Source organism: Rhyacophila brunnea, unplaced genomic scaffold, assembly GCF_057557595.1.
Source record: "Rhyacophila brunnea isolate RB1 unplaced genomic scaffold, BYU_Rbru_1.0 scaffold_13, whole genome shotgun sequence".
Taxonomy (NCBI): Eukaryota; Metazoa; Arthropoda; class Insecta; order Trichoptera; family Rhyacophilidae; genus Rhyacophila; species Rhyacophila brunnea.
The window spans coordinates 10,866,059-10,881,247 of NW_028232785.1; the positions used below are offsets into that span (position 1 = coordinate 10,866,059).

A 15,189-nucleotide genomic window follows, 5' to 3' on the forward strand; every position below is an offset into this window, starting at 1 on the left:
GACATATCAAATTGTATACCAAAGACAAAGCACGCCACGATACAAGCGTCAGTCCTGCCAGCCGGTAAAAAACAAGATGAACAACCAGAGAGGTAAATAATCGAGAAGAAAAGGGGGTAAAAAGGGGCCAGCGCAGAAGAACACAAGGCAAAAATACGATCAACATCTCAAGAGACTTCAGAAAAAACTTACCGGAGAGTCGATATTTACCGTCGGCCTCTGCGGAGTAGGCACCGCTGCAGACAGGCCCTGTTGGGTCAAGATTGAAAAAAATCTGTGATACCTTATTGTCAAGAGACATTTTTTTTTTTATATAGAATTATTAATAACCATGTCCTTGTTTTTTCGTACAAGGTGGTTGTTAGTAATTTTGAACAATCACAAACACCCAGGCTTTGAGAAAAACACATAAATGTTTTTATCATGACCGGGAATCGAACCCAGGAACTCTCGGGTGGAAGGCGAGCGCCTTACCCTCTGCACCACGAGAGCCGCCTGTCAAGAGACATTACTGTTGCCCTCAATTCACCCACTGGATCGTCCAACAGCAATTCCGATTCATTCGAGTCGGTCTCCATCGTTAGTCCCTCCGCGACGTTGTTGGCTTCATTACGCTCCATTATTGCACAAATTTCACAGTTTAACGTTTGACAAAATTTTCTCGCTTCGAACAAAAGCAATACAATCACACAATTGAATACCAAAGACAAAGCACGCCACGATACAAGCGTCAGTCCTGCCAGCCGGTAAAAAACAAGATGAACAACCAGAGAGGTAAATAATCGAGAAGAAAAGGGGGTAAAAAAGGGCCAGCGCAGAAGAACACAAGGCAAAAATACGATCAACATCTCAAGGGACTTCAGAGTCAACAAGAATAATGAAAGGAGTTTTACCTACCAATAAAACTCTTATTATTCATGTTGACTTTGAAGTCCTTGAGATAGGGTTTGCTCTTTCTTCTTCGCGTGAGGATATATTCTACTAATTTATTTTCCTTTTTCTTGTCGTTGGTCATTTCTCCGTTTTCATTTACTGGTCATACCCGCGCGTCTGTTTTTTATGTATAAAGTTTGGCATCACTTTGTCTTCATTATGATATGACTCAAGGAACCAGGTAGAAGTTACCTGGACTTCAAAGTCAACATGAATAATAAGAGTTTTATTGGTAGGTAAAACTCCTTTCATTATTCGAATTTGACTTTGAAGTCCTTGAGATATCTGTTTGTTATCACCTGGTGTTGGGTATGCCAAATTCCTGTATGTGACAATGATTCATTGACGAGGTATAGACCATCGTGACTTTCCATGTATATGTTGAATAGAGAAGTTAATGGGTTCTTTTCCCCTTCTGATGGTGGTGTATCCATCGTTCTCTGGTAGTTGTCGTGAAATGTCGACTCACTACGCTAGTTACCTCTCTTTAAAATATCATCTATTGGGTATATTTACAGTTTAAGGAAGCCACTACTGAGCGGACACTACCTGGTGGTTCTTGTACCCCTGCTTCCAACAGTACTGATCGTATCCAATTCCTTATAACTGTGCTGGTGGTTGGTTTTGGTGATCCTCTTGAAGATATAAATAATTCCGAAATATACCCACCTTCCCCTCTCTTTGGGTTTGACCAGCGCTCGAAATGGAAAAGATTACAAACCGGAGCGCTCGAAAATTAACATGGTTATCAAATTTTATGTGTATTTTATAAACATAAGTGTGCTAGATTTTTTTTATTATATGGCATATCTAGCTCGGACGGTCAAATTATTTTGTCCACGAGACGGGGCGATAACTTTACAGATTTCACGAACCGGAACGGCGCTCCGGTGCGTTCCGGTCCATTTCGACCCCTGGGTTTGACATGCAGACGAGTTTCCGTAACCAGAATACTGGGTCGATCTTTTGACACTTCCGATTGACGATGCTTGGCGGTATCTGTATTTGAGCCAAACATTGGCCATACAATTTGTGGCCACTTTTTTCCACTAATCCATTGTCTACTATTACTGAGTAGTGTGAGGTCATGAACCCTTCGTCCATATGCGAGAAGCAGCCGAGTAGGTGGCTGTCCTGCGAGAGGTTTCGAATAGGTTGTACTCCACCGGTGTTGTTTTCGTAAGATGATCTACCACTCGTCCTGGATCCCAAACCGGTGGTTTGATGGGTTTCATATTTTCAGTTATCATTACCGAAATTGCCTGTAACATATTGTGTTGTACTACCACGTTGATGCTGATATCTACAATGATAATCGGTTTGCAAAATGTGGCTATGGCTGACTTATGCACCAGGATGGTTATGTACGACAAACCCTCCATGTTGTGCATGTAGCCTAGGTATCTGGCCAATTCCATTGGTTGAGGGCTATTATGATCCATTAGGTTCATGTTACCCATGTCATTGTCTTCCATTTGTTCCAAGCTGGTTTATAAGTTTTTAGAGTCGAAGGCCGCCATCTGGAAGTAAGAAGTGCCCTTTCTTCCACCATTCAATTTGATGTTATTTCCACCCCACCCGAAATTATCCATAGTTAAAGGGACAGGTCCCGGGTCCTTGGAGGTGGACCGTTGGTCTCCATACCAACTAGTGTCGTATGTAGGTGAGGCATTGTATAAGCATTGTTTCCAGCTTGGTGCCACTAGTAAGTACTTCCCTCTTGCTGAGTTCAGGTGCGCTAGGACTCGTGAAAGGATGTTTGGTGGGGGAAATATCCACGCCAATCTAAAGTCCTACACTCGGCTGAAGGCGTCGTGAAATAGCGCGCCACTGTCTGTAACGTCTCGTGACACATACGTTGCAATGACATGTGCTGTTTCGCTTGCGAATAAATCCACCTCGGGAACACCCCATCGTTGAAACAGGGGGGTGGTTGCGGTGTTGATGAGGTGCCATTCGGGAATGAGTTGTCTGCGGGAGAGATGATCTGCCACGCAGTTGTAATTTCTGCGGAAGTATTGTGCAGTAAACGTGATGTTGGTTCGACTGGTAAATACTAGTATCTGTCGGCATAGGTTTGGGAGGGTGACAGATTTTGTGCCGCCCTCGTTGTTGATGTCTGCCACCAGTGTTTTGTTGTCTGTCTGCAGAAGCAGATCTGATCCTATGATTGATTGTATCTGAGATTGAATTGCAAACATCTCCTTCCTGTTGGAATGCCATGCCATGCTAACTGGTCTTGTTTCCACGTACCTGATAGGTGTGTTCATTCAGTTGGGCTCCCTAGCCTGTGTCAGACGCGTCTGTCGTCAGGAGGTGATTGATGTGTGTCAACTCTGAGGAGCCTATCACCTGGAGCCACCACATGATGTCCTGTTAGGCCTGTGGTGGGATTGTCGTCTATTGGCGAGAATGGGACCTCGACAATTTTGATGACTGGAACTTTGTAGCCGTCGGCAATGCAATCTTCCTCGTGGAGGTAGGATGCGAAGTTAAGTCGCCCCAGAAGGGATTGAACATGTGCCTGTCTGAGGGACCAACTGCCTTTTCTTGCGTTATGTCAACTCTGAGGATCCTATCGCCTACAGCCACCACATGATGTCCCGTTTTTGAGGATTAGTTGCCCAATCCACTAACCCTTGCATACCCTTTCAGAAGCTGTCCCGTTGGGGAAAAATCGCATTCTGGAGGGCCGCGATGGTCCTTTTCGTCAGATGGTTAGCTGATCACGAGTGGTCGCACCGACGCAACTTGTCATTTAGACCTAACTCTACGACCGTAGGGGCCGCCAAGAATTGTTTTTTGGGCGTTGTGCCACTCCTTGCCGGTCCCCCTGCTGAAATAAGGTACGTAACGAGGATACCTCAAACATCAGCATCTTAATCGACGCTGGTACGTTGAACTTTTCCTCCTGTAGCAGTTCTGCTGCGCCGTCTGGTGTCCATTGCTTTTAGAATATCCTCCTCACGGTCATTCAGATGTTGCGCCATAATCACTGATCACTTAACGTTCACTTAACGCCCACGGTGGCCGCGCGGCATAAGCGTTGGACTATAAAGCCGTGGGTCCCAGGTTCGAATCCTGGGTCTGGCAAGTACACATATTGTTTTTCAATTTGTGTGTGTCAGGGTATGGACCTAATAACGCCCACGGTGGCCGCGCGGCATAAGCGTTGGACTATAAAGCCGTGGGTCCCAGGTTCGAATCCTGGGTCTGGCAAGTACACATATTGTTTTTCAATTTGTGTGTGTCAGGGTATGGACCTAATAGGTTGAGCAAGTGGCTGACACCCATTTCTCGTAAAAAACAAAATCTGTCAATGCAAACCTCCACTCTGTGGAGGCCCATATGATCCTATCAGGATCGGACATGGTCAAAAAAAAAAAAAAAAACTATCACTTAACGTTCGTCCAAGATAATTATTTTGATAGTTAGAATGAACTGTCAGAAGCAACACGTAAACAAAGTAAGAAAGTCAAATCCATAATGAAGACAAAGTGATGCCAAACTTTATACATAAAAAACAGACGCGCGGGTATGACCAGTAAATGAAAACGGAGAAATGACCAACGACAAGAAAAAGGAAAATAAATTAGTAAAATATATCCTCACGCGAAGAAGAAAGAGCAAACCCTATCGCAAGGACTTCAAAGTCAAATTCGAATAATAAGAGTTTTAATGGTAGGTAAAACTCCTTTCAATAAATTATTTCATGTAGGTAGGTAGATATGATCATCTGCTTTTTATCAAAGGTGGTCATTGAATTTAATTTGTCTTATTATATTATTTTAATAGTCTAAACGATTTGTTATGATTTCCAACATTCATTCGGCAATAATTAATTATTCTAATTCTGTAAAAAGTTCTTTGATTCAAGAATGTTTTACCCAGTTACTATATTATTATTTTTTATCTATGTCAACACTGGTAATTCGAGTGTCAAAAATCGCAAAACAGGCGGTCCTCGAATTCGTGCTGGTGAATTTCTGTTCCTAAAATGCCCAATCCTCACGGAAGCCGTCCAAAAAAGCACAAGAGGACCAAAATAAAGAAAGAAAAGCCGGAGGAACCCAAAAAAGAACCCGCTCCCCCTCCAGACGTAGACGTGGACCCCTCCGAGAGAGACCTGTCCCACTTCATAAGAGATCGAGTCGAGCTGATGCGGCAGGTTTTCTCTATTTTAAAAGACAGAGAATTGCTAGCCATGGCCCCCGATAGCCTTAGAAGCCTCAAAGTTGATGACTTGCAGGAGCTTTGCTTGGAAGAGGTAGGTTTTTAACTGTTTTATAACCTAAAAATGATAGATTTTTGCATTACTATGACAGTGAAACAGACTGTACACAAGCTGTAGCACAAAACCATCACTATTGAACATTGTCCAGTCTATAATATTATGTGACGCACAAAGCCTAAGGACCGACCTATACAATTATATATTTACATTAACCCAATGCTTTTTCTTGAAGAGTGTTTACCTGCTATTTTTTATACAATTTGATCTGTCATGTATTATTATTATAGGTATTTTTGGGTGTTTTTACTGGTTCTCCGCCACCGCTCGCTGTCATCTGTCAGTGAGCGCAGTGTTGCCAACTGAACTATAATTATAGTACATTTTGGTTCGCGTACTATTCGAAAAGTTACATTTTCGTCTGCGTACTATTAAAAAAGTATAGTACGTCAAAAATACCACAATTTTGAAAAATTTTATTAACTGATTAGGGGTTCATATGTTGCGATGTTTAAAGTTCCGTAAAATGATCGTACTTCAATCACAGCAAATCGTAATAACGTGAAGCGAGGGATGTAGTAAGTTAAATCTAGGTGTATAATATAAATAATATAAGATCTTAGTGTGTGATATTAGTCTATGGACGTAGTTTTGCGTTGTATACCTACTCCAAAAAACTAACGTGACAGTTAATGACGGCGGCCGGTGTTAGCATTTTTCGGTCGTAAGAGGTGTCATAATAAAGCAGGGCATCGGAATTTCTCGAATTCTCCGTTATGTTTATGCGACAAACAAATACTTTCGTTGTCTACACGTCCTATAATTTTTGCCGAAATACTATAATGGCTTGGACTGCGTACTATAACAATACAAAATATACAAAAAGATAGCTAAAATTCAAAATGACGACTGTCAGATTACGATGACGGAGAACCAGTAAAAAGCACTGTATTTTTTTCTCTTCAAATGCGTGCCATAGGTTCGCCACCATTGCCTGAGAACGTAGCACGTTGGTTAGACGGAAGTGACATTGTTGATTTTTTGTATGAATCATTACTCTCTTCGACATATCTTCACGAGAGAATCAAGGCAGACATACAGAAATAGCTCTAGACTGTATTAATGGATTGATACACATTTCAGGTTCTTGGTATCAGCTCAAAGCGACTGCGGTCGGTGCTAGACGGTTTCCAGTGTCCCAGCGACACGGACACCTCCAACGATGACGATGACGATGACCAGAACATCGAAACCATCTCTCTGGACAGCATATCTTCAGCGGAAGATGACATACTGTCTAGGTCTGAGCACAATGAAAGAAAAAAGGTAAACATTGATAATCAACGCTACCTACTGTAAAGTTTTACTGATATACTTATATCCAATCACTATACATCCCTATTCTACGCTTGCATTCTGACAGTGTTGCTTTATGGGAGTGAGTCATGGCACCTTATGAAGGCTCAGAGCAACCGTATACTTACTTCCAAGAAGCAGCCTCTTATCGGTCACATGTTAAGGATGGCTCGAGAGAATGTCAACCTGGCTTGCCTGATCTTCATGCCAACTGAATTCCAGCATTCTGGAAGGCTGCTAAATACCATCTACAGAATGTATATGGTGGAGCTACGATGATGATACGAGAAGACTGGCAAGTGACAGGGATCCTCGGCGTTGTTTGGTGTCCGTATGCTCCAACTAGCAGGCGGACATGGTCGCAGAAGATACATCCACAGTGCATTTAGCTGTTTTTCGACATGTATTGGTAAATTTTCGGTCTCATCTCAAGCTTAATCTACTCTTCTCGGTTCTTTGTTATTAATTGCCATGTAATTCCACCGAACCTTAATATTTCGTCAATCCAGCATACCTCAGGGTAGCCTTTCGGTTATATTATGCCCTTCCCGACCATGTCCGATCCTAATAAGATCATATGGGCATCCACAGAGTGGAGGTTTGTGTTAACAAATTTTGTTTTTACGAGAAATGGATGTCAGCCACTTGCTCAACCTATTAGGTCCATACTCCATAGTCCATATGTGTACCTGTCAGACCCAGGATTCGAACCTGGAACCCACGACGCTATAGGCCGACGTATAAGCCGCACGCGCGGCCATCGTACCACTAAATCACTGAATTCATTTAGCGACTACCTTTTCTACGAGTTATGTGTTCGGCACGTCTCCATTTAATGGTTTTGGCATGCCTAATTAAGTACGTACTTCATATATTCTCTGTATAACATCTTCTAAATAATATATATAAAAAACAATACCAAATTACTATCTTAACTTTGCCGTTAATACTTATCGAATCTTATTTTCCTTGAAACAGGCGTCAATCGTCAAAGGCGATAATCCTCAGAACGTCTGATGGACCAAAATCAAGATCTTTAGGCAATCTAAGATGTTTCAAGTTCTGCATTGCATTGTTACTTGCCTGATCGTAGTTTGTAGGATCGATATCATTGTCGGGGGGGGGGTATAAACATCATAAAGCTGAGAAGTTCGATAGTTTTGACAGAAAATATGACAATTAGTGATGCAGATCGATAGAAAACGATGCAATAGGCTTCATGTGAGAGCAGTCGGAAATAAAAGCTTGGCATCGTGGTTGATGACCTGAGGAGAAGGAGTCAGCGTTAAAAACTGCTGCCATCCTGTGAATCATTAAATAAATACAGTCGAACTTGGTTATTACGAGGAAGATGGGACTGACAGAATTTGCTCGTTATAAGCGTTACTCGTTATATCAGAGAATAGGTATTTTATATGAGCGGTCACATAACACAAAATGTCACAATTCAAACAAAAATACACAATTAGAATTTTTCCCTGAAACAAGCATGGCATTCATAATAAACTACAAAAGAAGTTGTTTATTGTAATGGACGCTGGGAGGTACCTACTGACTTCAGCTTGGATTTTTTACATGTGAAATTTCAAACATGGATGGATTCTTTTTCAATATTGTCGGCGAAAACACCAATTAGTTACTTAGACACTTAATTAGTGTCATAAACGTTATATGTACGATCCCGGCGGCATCGGTCTACGGTCTCGTATTTTATTGCTTAGGGTCGAAATGTTTTTAAACGATCGACACATTAACATTTTTAAGAAAGTTTTTGACAATATTTTTGCTCGGTATATCCGATAAGTATCTCTTTATGAAAGTGAAGAAATGTATGGAGAAAATCATAAACTAGTTAACGAATGTTTCCTCATTACATCCGAGATCTCGCTATGTCCGTGATCGTAATAACCGAGTTCGACTGTAAATGATATTAATTTGTTGACAGCCACAACAGTAATGATAATTTAATTTACTCTATGTAATTCGTGCGCAGTCATAAAACCTCTGTCCCTCGACATTACCAGGTCCTTCACAATTTGAGACCAGACTAATTCTAATAATGTATCGTTTGTGTGTTATATTTTCCAGCACAGCAAGACCAAAGGGAAGAAGAAAGGCAAAAGCTCATCGGCGACTGGGACCACGCCTTCCAAGGAGAAGCACACGCCTACCAGCAGTGCTGGAATGACAGTCCTCGAACTACTGGAACTGCAAGCCAGAGCCAGGGCTATACGGGCGCAGTTGGACGCTGTAGTTACCAAAGGTAATTATTTTTTCCCATTTGTAATATGTCCGATGTCACATTTCAGTTCATTCTATTTCTTGTGATTCAAGTTTTGAGGCATGGGCTCTGCTATTAATTGTGGTCTAAGCTATTCTTAATTATGTATTTTGTGTCTTAACAGTATCAGATGAAGAGTTGGAAGAAAACAACGGCGGTGATGCAGACACCAACACCTCGGACGAAAGCCGCTCGCAAGGCGGCCGCAATAATAAGGCACGGGAAGAGGAAGAAAAACAGGTAGACGAAGACGACGATGTCATACAAATCAAGGAGGAACCGCCGGAGGTTGTCGAGATTCAAAGCTCCGGAGACGAGAATAAGGAAGTCCCGCTGGGGAAAAGTAAAAAGAAAGATGGCGGAAAAGGTAAATGAATACTGTAATTTTTTGTGTGAAACTTTTTTAATATAATATATTATAGGTAATGCAAAATCTGGCATAAAAATCAAACGTTGACGGAAAGTCCTGCTGACACCTCATATCTTCTATGTATCGTAAGAGTATCGCTAAAAAAAATAAATGTATCTACATAATTTGAAAACACCTCAGGTACCTATATACTTACTAAAAAAATCTATAACCATTGGGTTCGTGCCAATGAGCTTTACCAATTAAACTACGGGCGTCCTAAATAATTACGACAAAATTAACTAGTACTTTTTTACATGAAATGCTTATTAAATTGCGTTAATTTTTGGCCATCAGTTTTTGTGTTTTAAATCAAGGTATCAATTATTAAGTGTCTTAATTACAAACTGACGCCCGAATCACTCCAAATTTTAGTTATCACGTACTTGCACTTGCTAATAATTTAATAAACTATTTCATTTATTCAACAAATAATTCATAAGCTTTGAGAATGTAACATTATTTATATTAAACGTACGTAATTTGAAAACACCTCAGATATAGGTCAAAAGCCGACTATATTCAGGCCGTGCAATTGAATTGCGAATTACGATGTCAGTGCTAGTTATTGATAATCTTTGAATGCAATGCGGTAACCTGCTCGCAATAAATGAAGATTTTCAATTGCATATTTCGTTAAAATTATTACATTTTATTGCAACAATCCTCATTTTCTACAAACACAAGTATGAGCAATTACGATCACTACCATCGAAGTTTATAGTTTTGTGTCACGGCCTGACTATAGTGGGCCTTGATAACTACATCTTCTTTGAAAAAATACTAGAATTATTCATTGAATAAAATGTATTATATTAAACGATAAAACCAACCAATTGAATTTGCAGAAATATTATTTTATTTAGAATCTTAATTGTATGATTATTTTGCAGATAAGTCCAAGAAATCGACTGGGGTGATTCCTCCGTCGGCCCCCGACCAAGCGAGCACGTCACAAACGACGCACGTCACCCAGAATTCTACAGGAATAAATGCGGCTGACGCTAATCACATCCACATTACGCAGCACCAGAGTTCAAACACCGGACAGCCGTCACGCAAGATCAAGCTCAAACGCAACAATCTCTTGGTATCGGTTTCTAATATCACGAAACCGGATAAAAGTAAAAAAAACGATTGCGTAATTGTTGACGTTGTTAAAAATGACACTGTAAAAGTTACACGCGTTGAAAATGTATCTAATATTGATAGTTCGAAGACTGTTAATCTTGATGATTCTGGTATTGTTGAGATAGGTACCTCTAGCGATGGCAAGAAAAATGGTAGTGGGGTTATTGAAGGCATTGCTAAAGTCGTCAGTAAACCACTTAAAAGTGCTGTAGCTGGTAAAAGACGCAAGAAGAAACGGCCAATGAAAGACAAGAAGGGCAGTGACGAGGATGATGAACTGATGCTTGAGCTATCCTACACGGAGAAGATGGATCTCCTGGATGATTTCGACAGCGACAGCGATAGCTCAGAGCATGATGAAAGTTTGAATCGGTCGCGGGAGAATTTAAACGATTCCGTTGAAGTTGTCAACGAAAACAAAAGTAAAAGTCATGACGATGCGAAGAAAGCGGAAGACGTTTCCGTCGGTACGGAAGTAAAAATTGATGATTCGGGTGTTCAGAGGGATGGTGAAAGTAATGTCGATGTACGTTTGGAGATTTCCAGTGAATTAGAAATTTCTAGTCTAAATGAAATTGTCGCTGTTGAAATGACAAGCGATAAATTAATGTTGGAAGAATCTAAGAATGTTGGTGTACTAATAGATGATGTTGAGATGGTAAATATCTCTGAAGATGCTGTCGCAACCAATGTGGGATCAGAAGTTGGCGATATTGGTGGAAGAGAATTGAAGAATTTTGATGAAGTTAAGGATAAAACTAAAGATTTAGACATTGGTAGTGATGTCGGTGATGTATCTGAAGGCTTGGTTGTTTCTGAGAAGATATCTAAAGCTGAAAGTCGAGTTATCGATGAAGATAAGTCTAAAGAAGTCGATGAGAGTTGTAAGAGTGGTTTGGGGGTAGCAGAGGACAAGCTAGAGGTTGAAGCAGATAAAACTGGTGCAAAAAAAGTGTCTGAAGACGTTGAAATGATGGAGAAACCGGAGGAACGCAAGAGCAGAAGTAAGAAAAACAAGAAGGCGAAGAAGAAGAGCTCGTCCAGGTCTGAAAGTGTGTCCGAATCGGAAGACAGTGAAAGGAGAAGCAAGAGAATTGAAAAAAAAAAACTCCGATTTAGTCAAAAACACTTAGAAAAATTACGGCAAGTCAAAAATGTTGCCGACGCAGAGAAGTCAAATGAAAATGCAGTCAGAGACGATTTGACGATAGTCGATAGTTCAGATGATGAAGAAATCGGAAGAAGGAGTAATTTAAAAGATAATAATAAAAATTTAGTTGGTAATTTAGAAAATTTAAATGTTGTAAATGACATTGAAAGAGTTTGTATTCATGTAGAAAGAGATTCTACGAATTTAAATGGCGATGAAGGAAGCCAAAAGTTTGTTGAAGAGAATTCTTCAAATTTAAATGAAATTAAAGTAGTTTTAAGTAATGTTGAGGATTTGAAAGATCAAAGTCTCGATGATAGTGGTAATGCTAATGATGATGGTAAAGAAAGGCAAGAACTGTCAATGTCTGAGGGTGAATGCAGTTACAGTTCTGACGGTATAGAAATTACCGAGAGTAAACCTGAAGTTGTGTGCATTTCGGATGACGAGACGGCTTCCAGTGCTGAGAGTCACAGGTCCAAAGGTAAAAAACGGAAATATAGAAAAAGGACGAAGAGGAAAGGTGAAAGTGCCGACGAAAAAAGCGGCGGAGATGATAAGGAAAGCGGCGTTCAAGAGACTGACGGTAGAAGTAAGAGTGGTACGGAAAGAGACGACAGTGTTCATAGTTCGGAGGAAGAAATTGAAAAAAGGAGAGCTGCCGTGTCCAATTTGATAGACGAAAGAATGAAAGACGCTTCAGATATGGAACTCGGTAAGACAAAAGAAGATTTGACAGATAGAAAAACAAAAGACAGTCAATCGATTGGAACCGTCGACGGAATTCAAACAATTTCGAATGTCGCCAGTACGGATTTGGTGGATAATTGTGACAATGACATATTTGAGATTTCCGACGAATCCAGTTGTGGGGAAGACGCTATCAATTGTCTCTCCAAGGAGCCAACCACGGAAGAGATCGAAGAATTGAGCAGAAGAGTCGACACGGAGATCAGAAGAGAAGACATTGTGTTAGAGAAAAATGTCACAGGTCACGTCGAAGAGGGAGTGCAGGGAATTGTTGAAGACGCCGAAGAAACGGTCTCGTGGAAAGACAGATGGTTGGAGAGCGATAAAGTTAAAAAGGTATTGGCCACTTCGAGTCTCTGCAATGCCCTCAGAAAGAAGAATAAAGAATTAAAGAAGAAACTGGCAGAAGGGATTGGTAAAATCGATGAAATTGAAGTACATATTGATGATAAATTAGATGGTGTTAAAATGGATTCTGCAGATTTAGATGTAGGGAAGATTAGCGGGAATTCTGTGGACGAAGGGTCGGTCGGCCAGTACGAGACGTTGCCGGGATTGACGGCATATGTGGATCCCGTCAAAGACGTCGACGAGGAACAGAGGAAATTGGCCATGACGAAAGATGCAAAACAGCTCATGAAGATGTACAAGAAACTAGTGAAATTGCATAAAAAAGAAAAAAGTAATTTAGGCGACGGAAGCTCCGGAGAGAAAAAGAAAAAGAAAAAGAAGGACAAAAAGGAAAAGAAAAGAAATAAAGAGAAAGTGGCTAGTAATAAAGATGCTCCAGAAGAAATAGTCAAAGAAACAGTTATCGAAAGTTCCAGTGGAGAAGTGAAGTTGACAGAAACCGACGGTGTAAGATGAATTCGACCAATACACTGTGACAATAATAACTGTTGTCTCTGAACCAGATTATTTCGGGATTCAAACCCGTGACCCGCCGATAGGAGCCAAGTGTGGTAATTTCTGCCCCACATCGGGCGTCGTAAATGAATTTAGTTATGCATTTGTAGATCAAGACGCGTTTTCGCAAAAGTAATTTTATCGGCTTTGGGATTTGTCTCAATTCAAAACTCTCTCAAAGTATTTATAGTCCGGTATATTTGGAGTAGGCAAGATGAGTTTTGTTAAAAATTAATAAACATGTCTACAATAAATATTAATGTCGAACACGAATTTCTTGTCCACGTGTTAAAACTGTAAACTACCAATCCCCTCCAGTAGAGCTAATCGCACTTCCGTTTTCAAATGAGGAACGCCGCCAAATTTATCATTTCATTTTACGCTCCCGTGGTGTATGGATTTTTAATAAAAATATGTCTAAAACGATCAGGAGTGATGTTAGAATTATTATTAGTTAACTTTTGGTTTATTGCGAAGAAAAAAAGGAGTCACATCTAAAACAAGAGCTGATACATTATTTTTATCTATCACGCGTTGCCGCCGTGATAGATACGTCACTAGAAGTCTTCTACATGCGACTGCAGCGACTTTCTGTTATCGCCCATTTCGCGTTGTCGGACAATAAACATTTGTTTTAAACGACATTTTTGTGTTTCAAGCTCAAATAAAATAAATTACATTCGTGTAAGTCAAAAAACATCTCAGTCGACATTGTCAGGGTAGCTAATTGTAAGGTTGTTTCTGTGGTAAATCAGGAATGTTTTTAAATATTAGTTTGTTGAGAATTTACAAACATTTTACTGAAATTTAAAAACATCCAAAAACATATAAATATGTCAGTAGCGAATGGTGGAGGATCTGCCATATAAAGTGCACATTAAACTTTGTTAGTCATATGTATTTATCGTAATAGATTTTTGGGTTTCCACCGTGTGTACTTCTTCCTTCTTTCCTCAACGTTTCAGGCTCGTTGCATAGACCATTATCAAGAGATGATATATGATAACAGCCTCTCTCTGCAATGAGCCCGAAAGGTCAAGGAAAGAAGGAACAAGTACACACGGTGGAAACCCAAAAATCTATTATGTTAAAAAACAACCGTGAAAGCCTCAAACATCATATGTATTTGTTTTTATTGAACTAAGACTACAATTTACAGATATTATTGATTAGTTTTTAAAAATCAATTAAACCCTGCCTCATCCAAACCACAATAGTTTTGGTATATTTTGGGCGATACGACAAAATTGTGCACACTTTTTCATTCATACTTAGCCCTGTCTAAACCAAACTGATAGATAAAAAATATTATTATATCTATAAAATATAAGTTATGTATGATTCAATGTCAATTTTTGATATTTCATAGATAGTCGAGTATTTTTTGACTATTATCTATTGCGGCTTAGTTTTCGCAGGGTTTAATAGAATTTTAAAAACTAACCAACACAATCTGTAAATTGTAGCCTATTTCAATGCAAACAAATACGTATGGCTGACAAAGTTTAGTGTTCACCATTTATGGTGGATCTTAACAGCCTACCTCCACCCTTCACCACTGTTATATGTAATCCGATGTGACAAGGTATGATGTATTATGTACGTGTAGGTATTTATGGATTAAATAAAACAAATTATTATAATTGTTTAAAAAAAATATTATTTATTATTGTTTAGTAAGTACCTAAATAAATTGAAATTTATAAAATTTAATAATACTTGTGGATGGAGCCACTGTCAAACTGAATGTCGGTGCTTATGTGTTTTGGTGATTGTAAAATCTATCAGTCTATACACAGTAGAACATCGATATAATAAACTTCAGATATAACAGACGAAATATTCGGTCAAATGTGACAATTGTTAAAAACGTCCTGTTGATGTTAAACATGTTGAAATCCAAGTGTCATCGCTTGTAAACAATGTTCTGCGCATGACAATCACGTTATACCTGTCACACTCGAATTCAAATCATAATGCTGTCCTGCTTGTAGACGTTTGTAACGCTGGCCGCTAATTCACACAGCTGCACAACAGTTTAA

At 39.7% G+C, this 15,189-nt stretch overlaps 1 protein-coding gene across 1 annotated transcript; it reads left to right on the forward strand.

The window, feature by feature from the left end:
- Positions 1-4,859: 4,859 nt before the first annotated feature.
- Positions 4,860-13,992, forward strand: LOC147076462 (uncharacterized). Its single transcript, XM_085940287.1, has 5 exons — positions 4,860-5,200; positions 6,308-6,490; positions 8,609-8,783; positions 8,926-9,168; positions 10,104-13,992. The coding sequence occupies exons 1-5, from the start codon at positions 4,931-4,933 to the stop codon at positions 13,106-13,108; spliced, it is 3,876 nt and encodes a 1,291-aa protein (XP_085796413.1). The 5' UTR covers positions 4,860-4,930; the 3' UTR covers positions 13,109-13,992.
- The last annotated feature ends 1,197 nt before the right edge of the window (positions 13,993-15,189 follow it).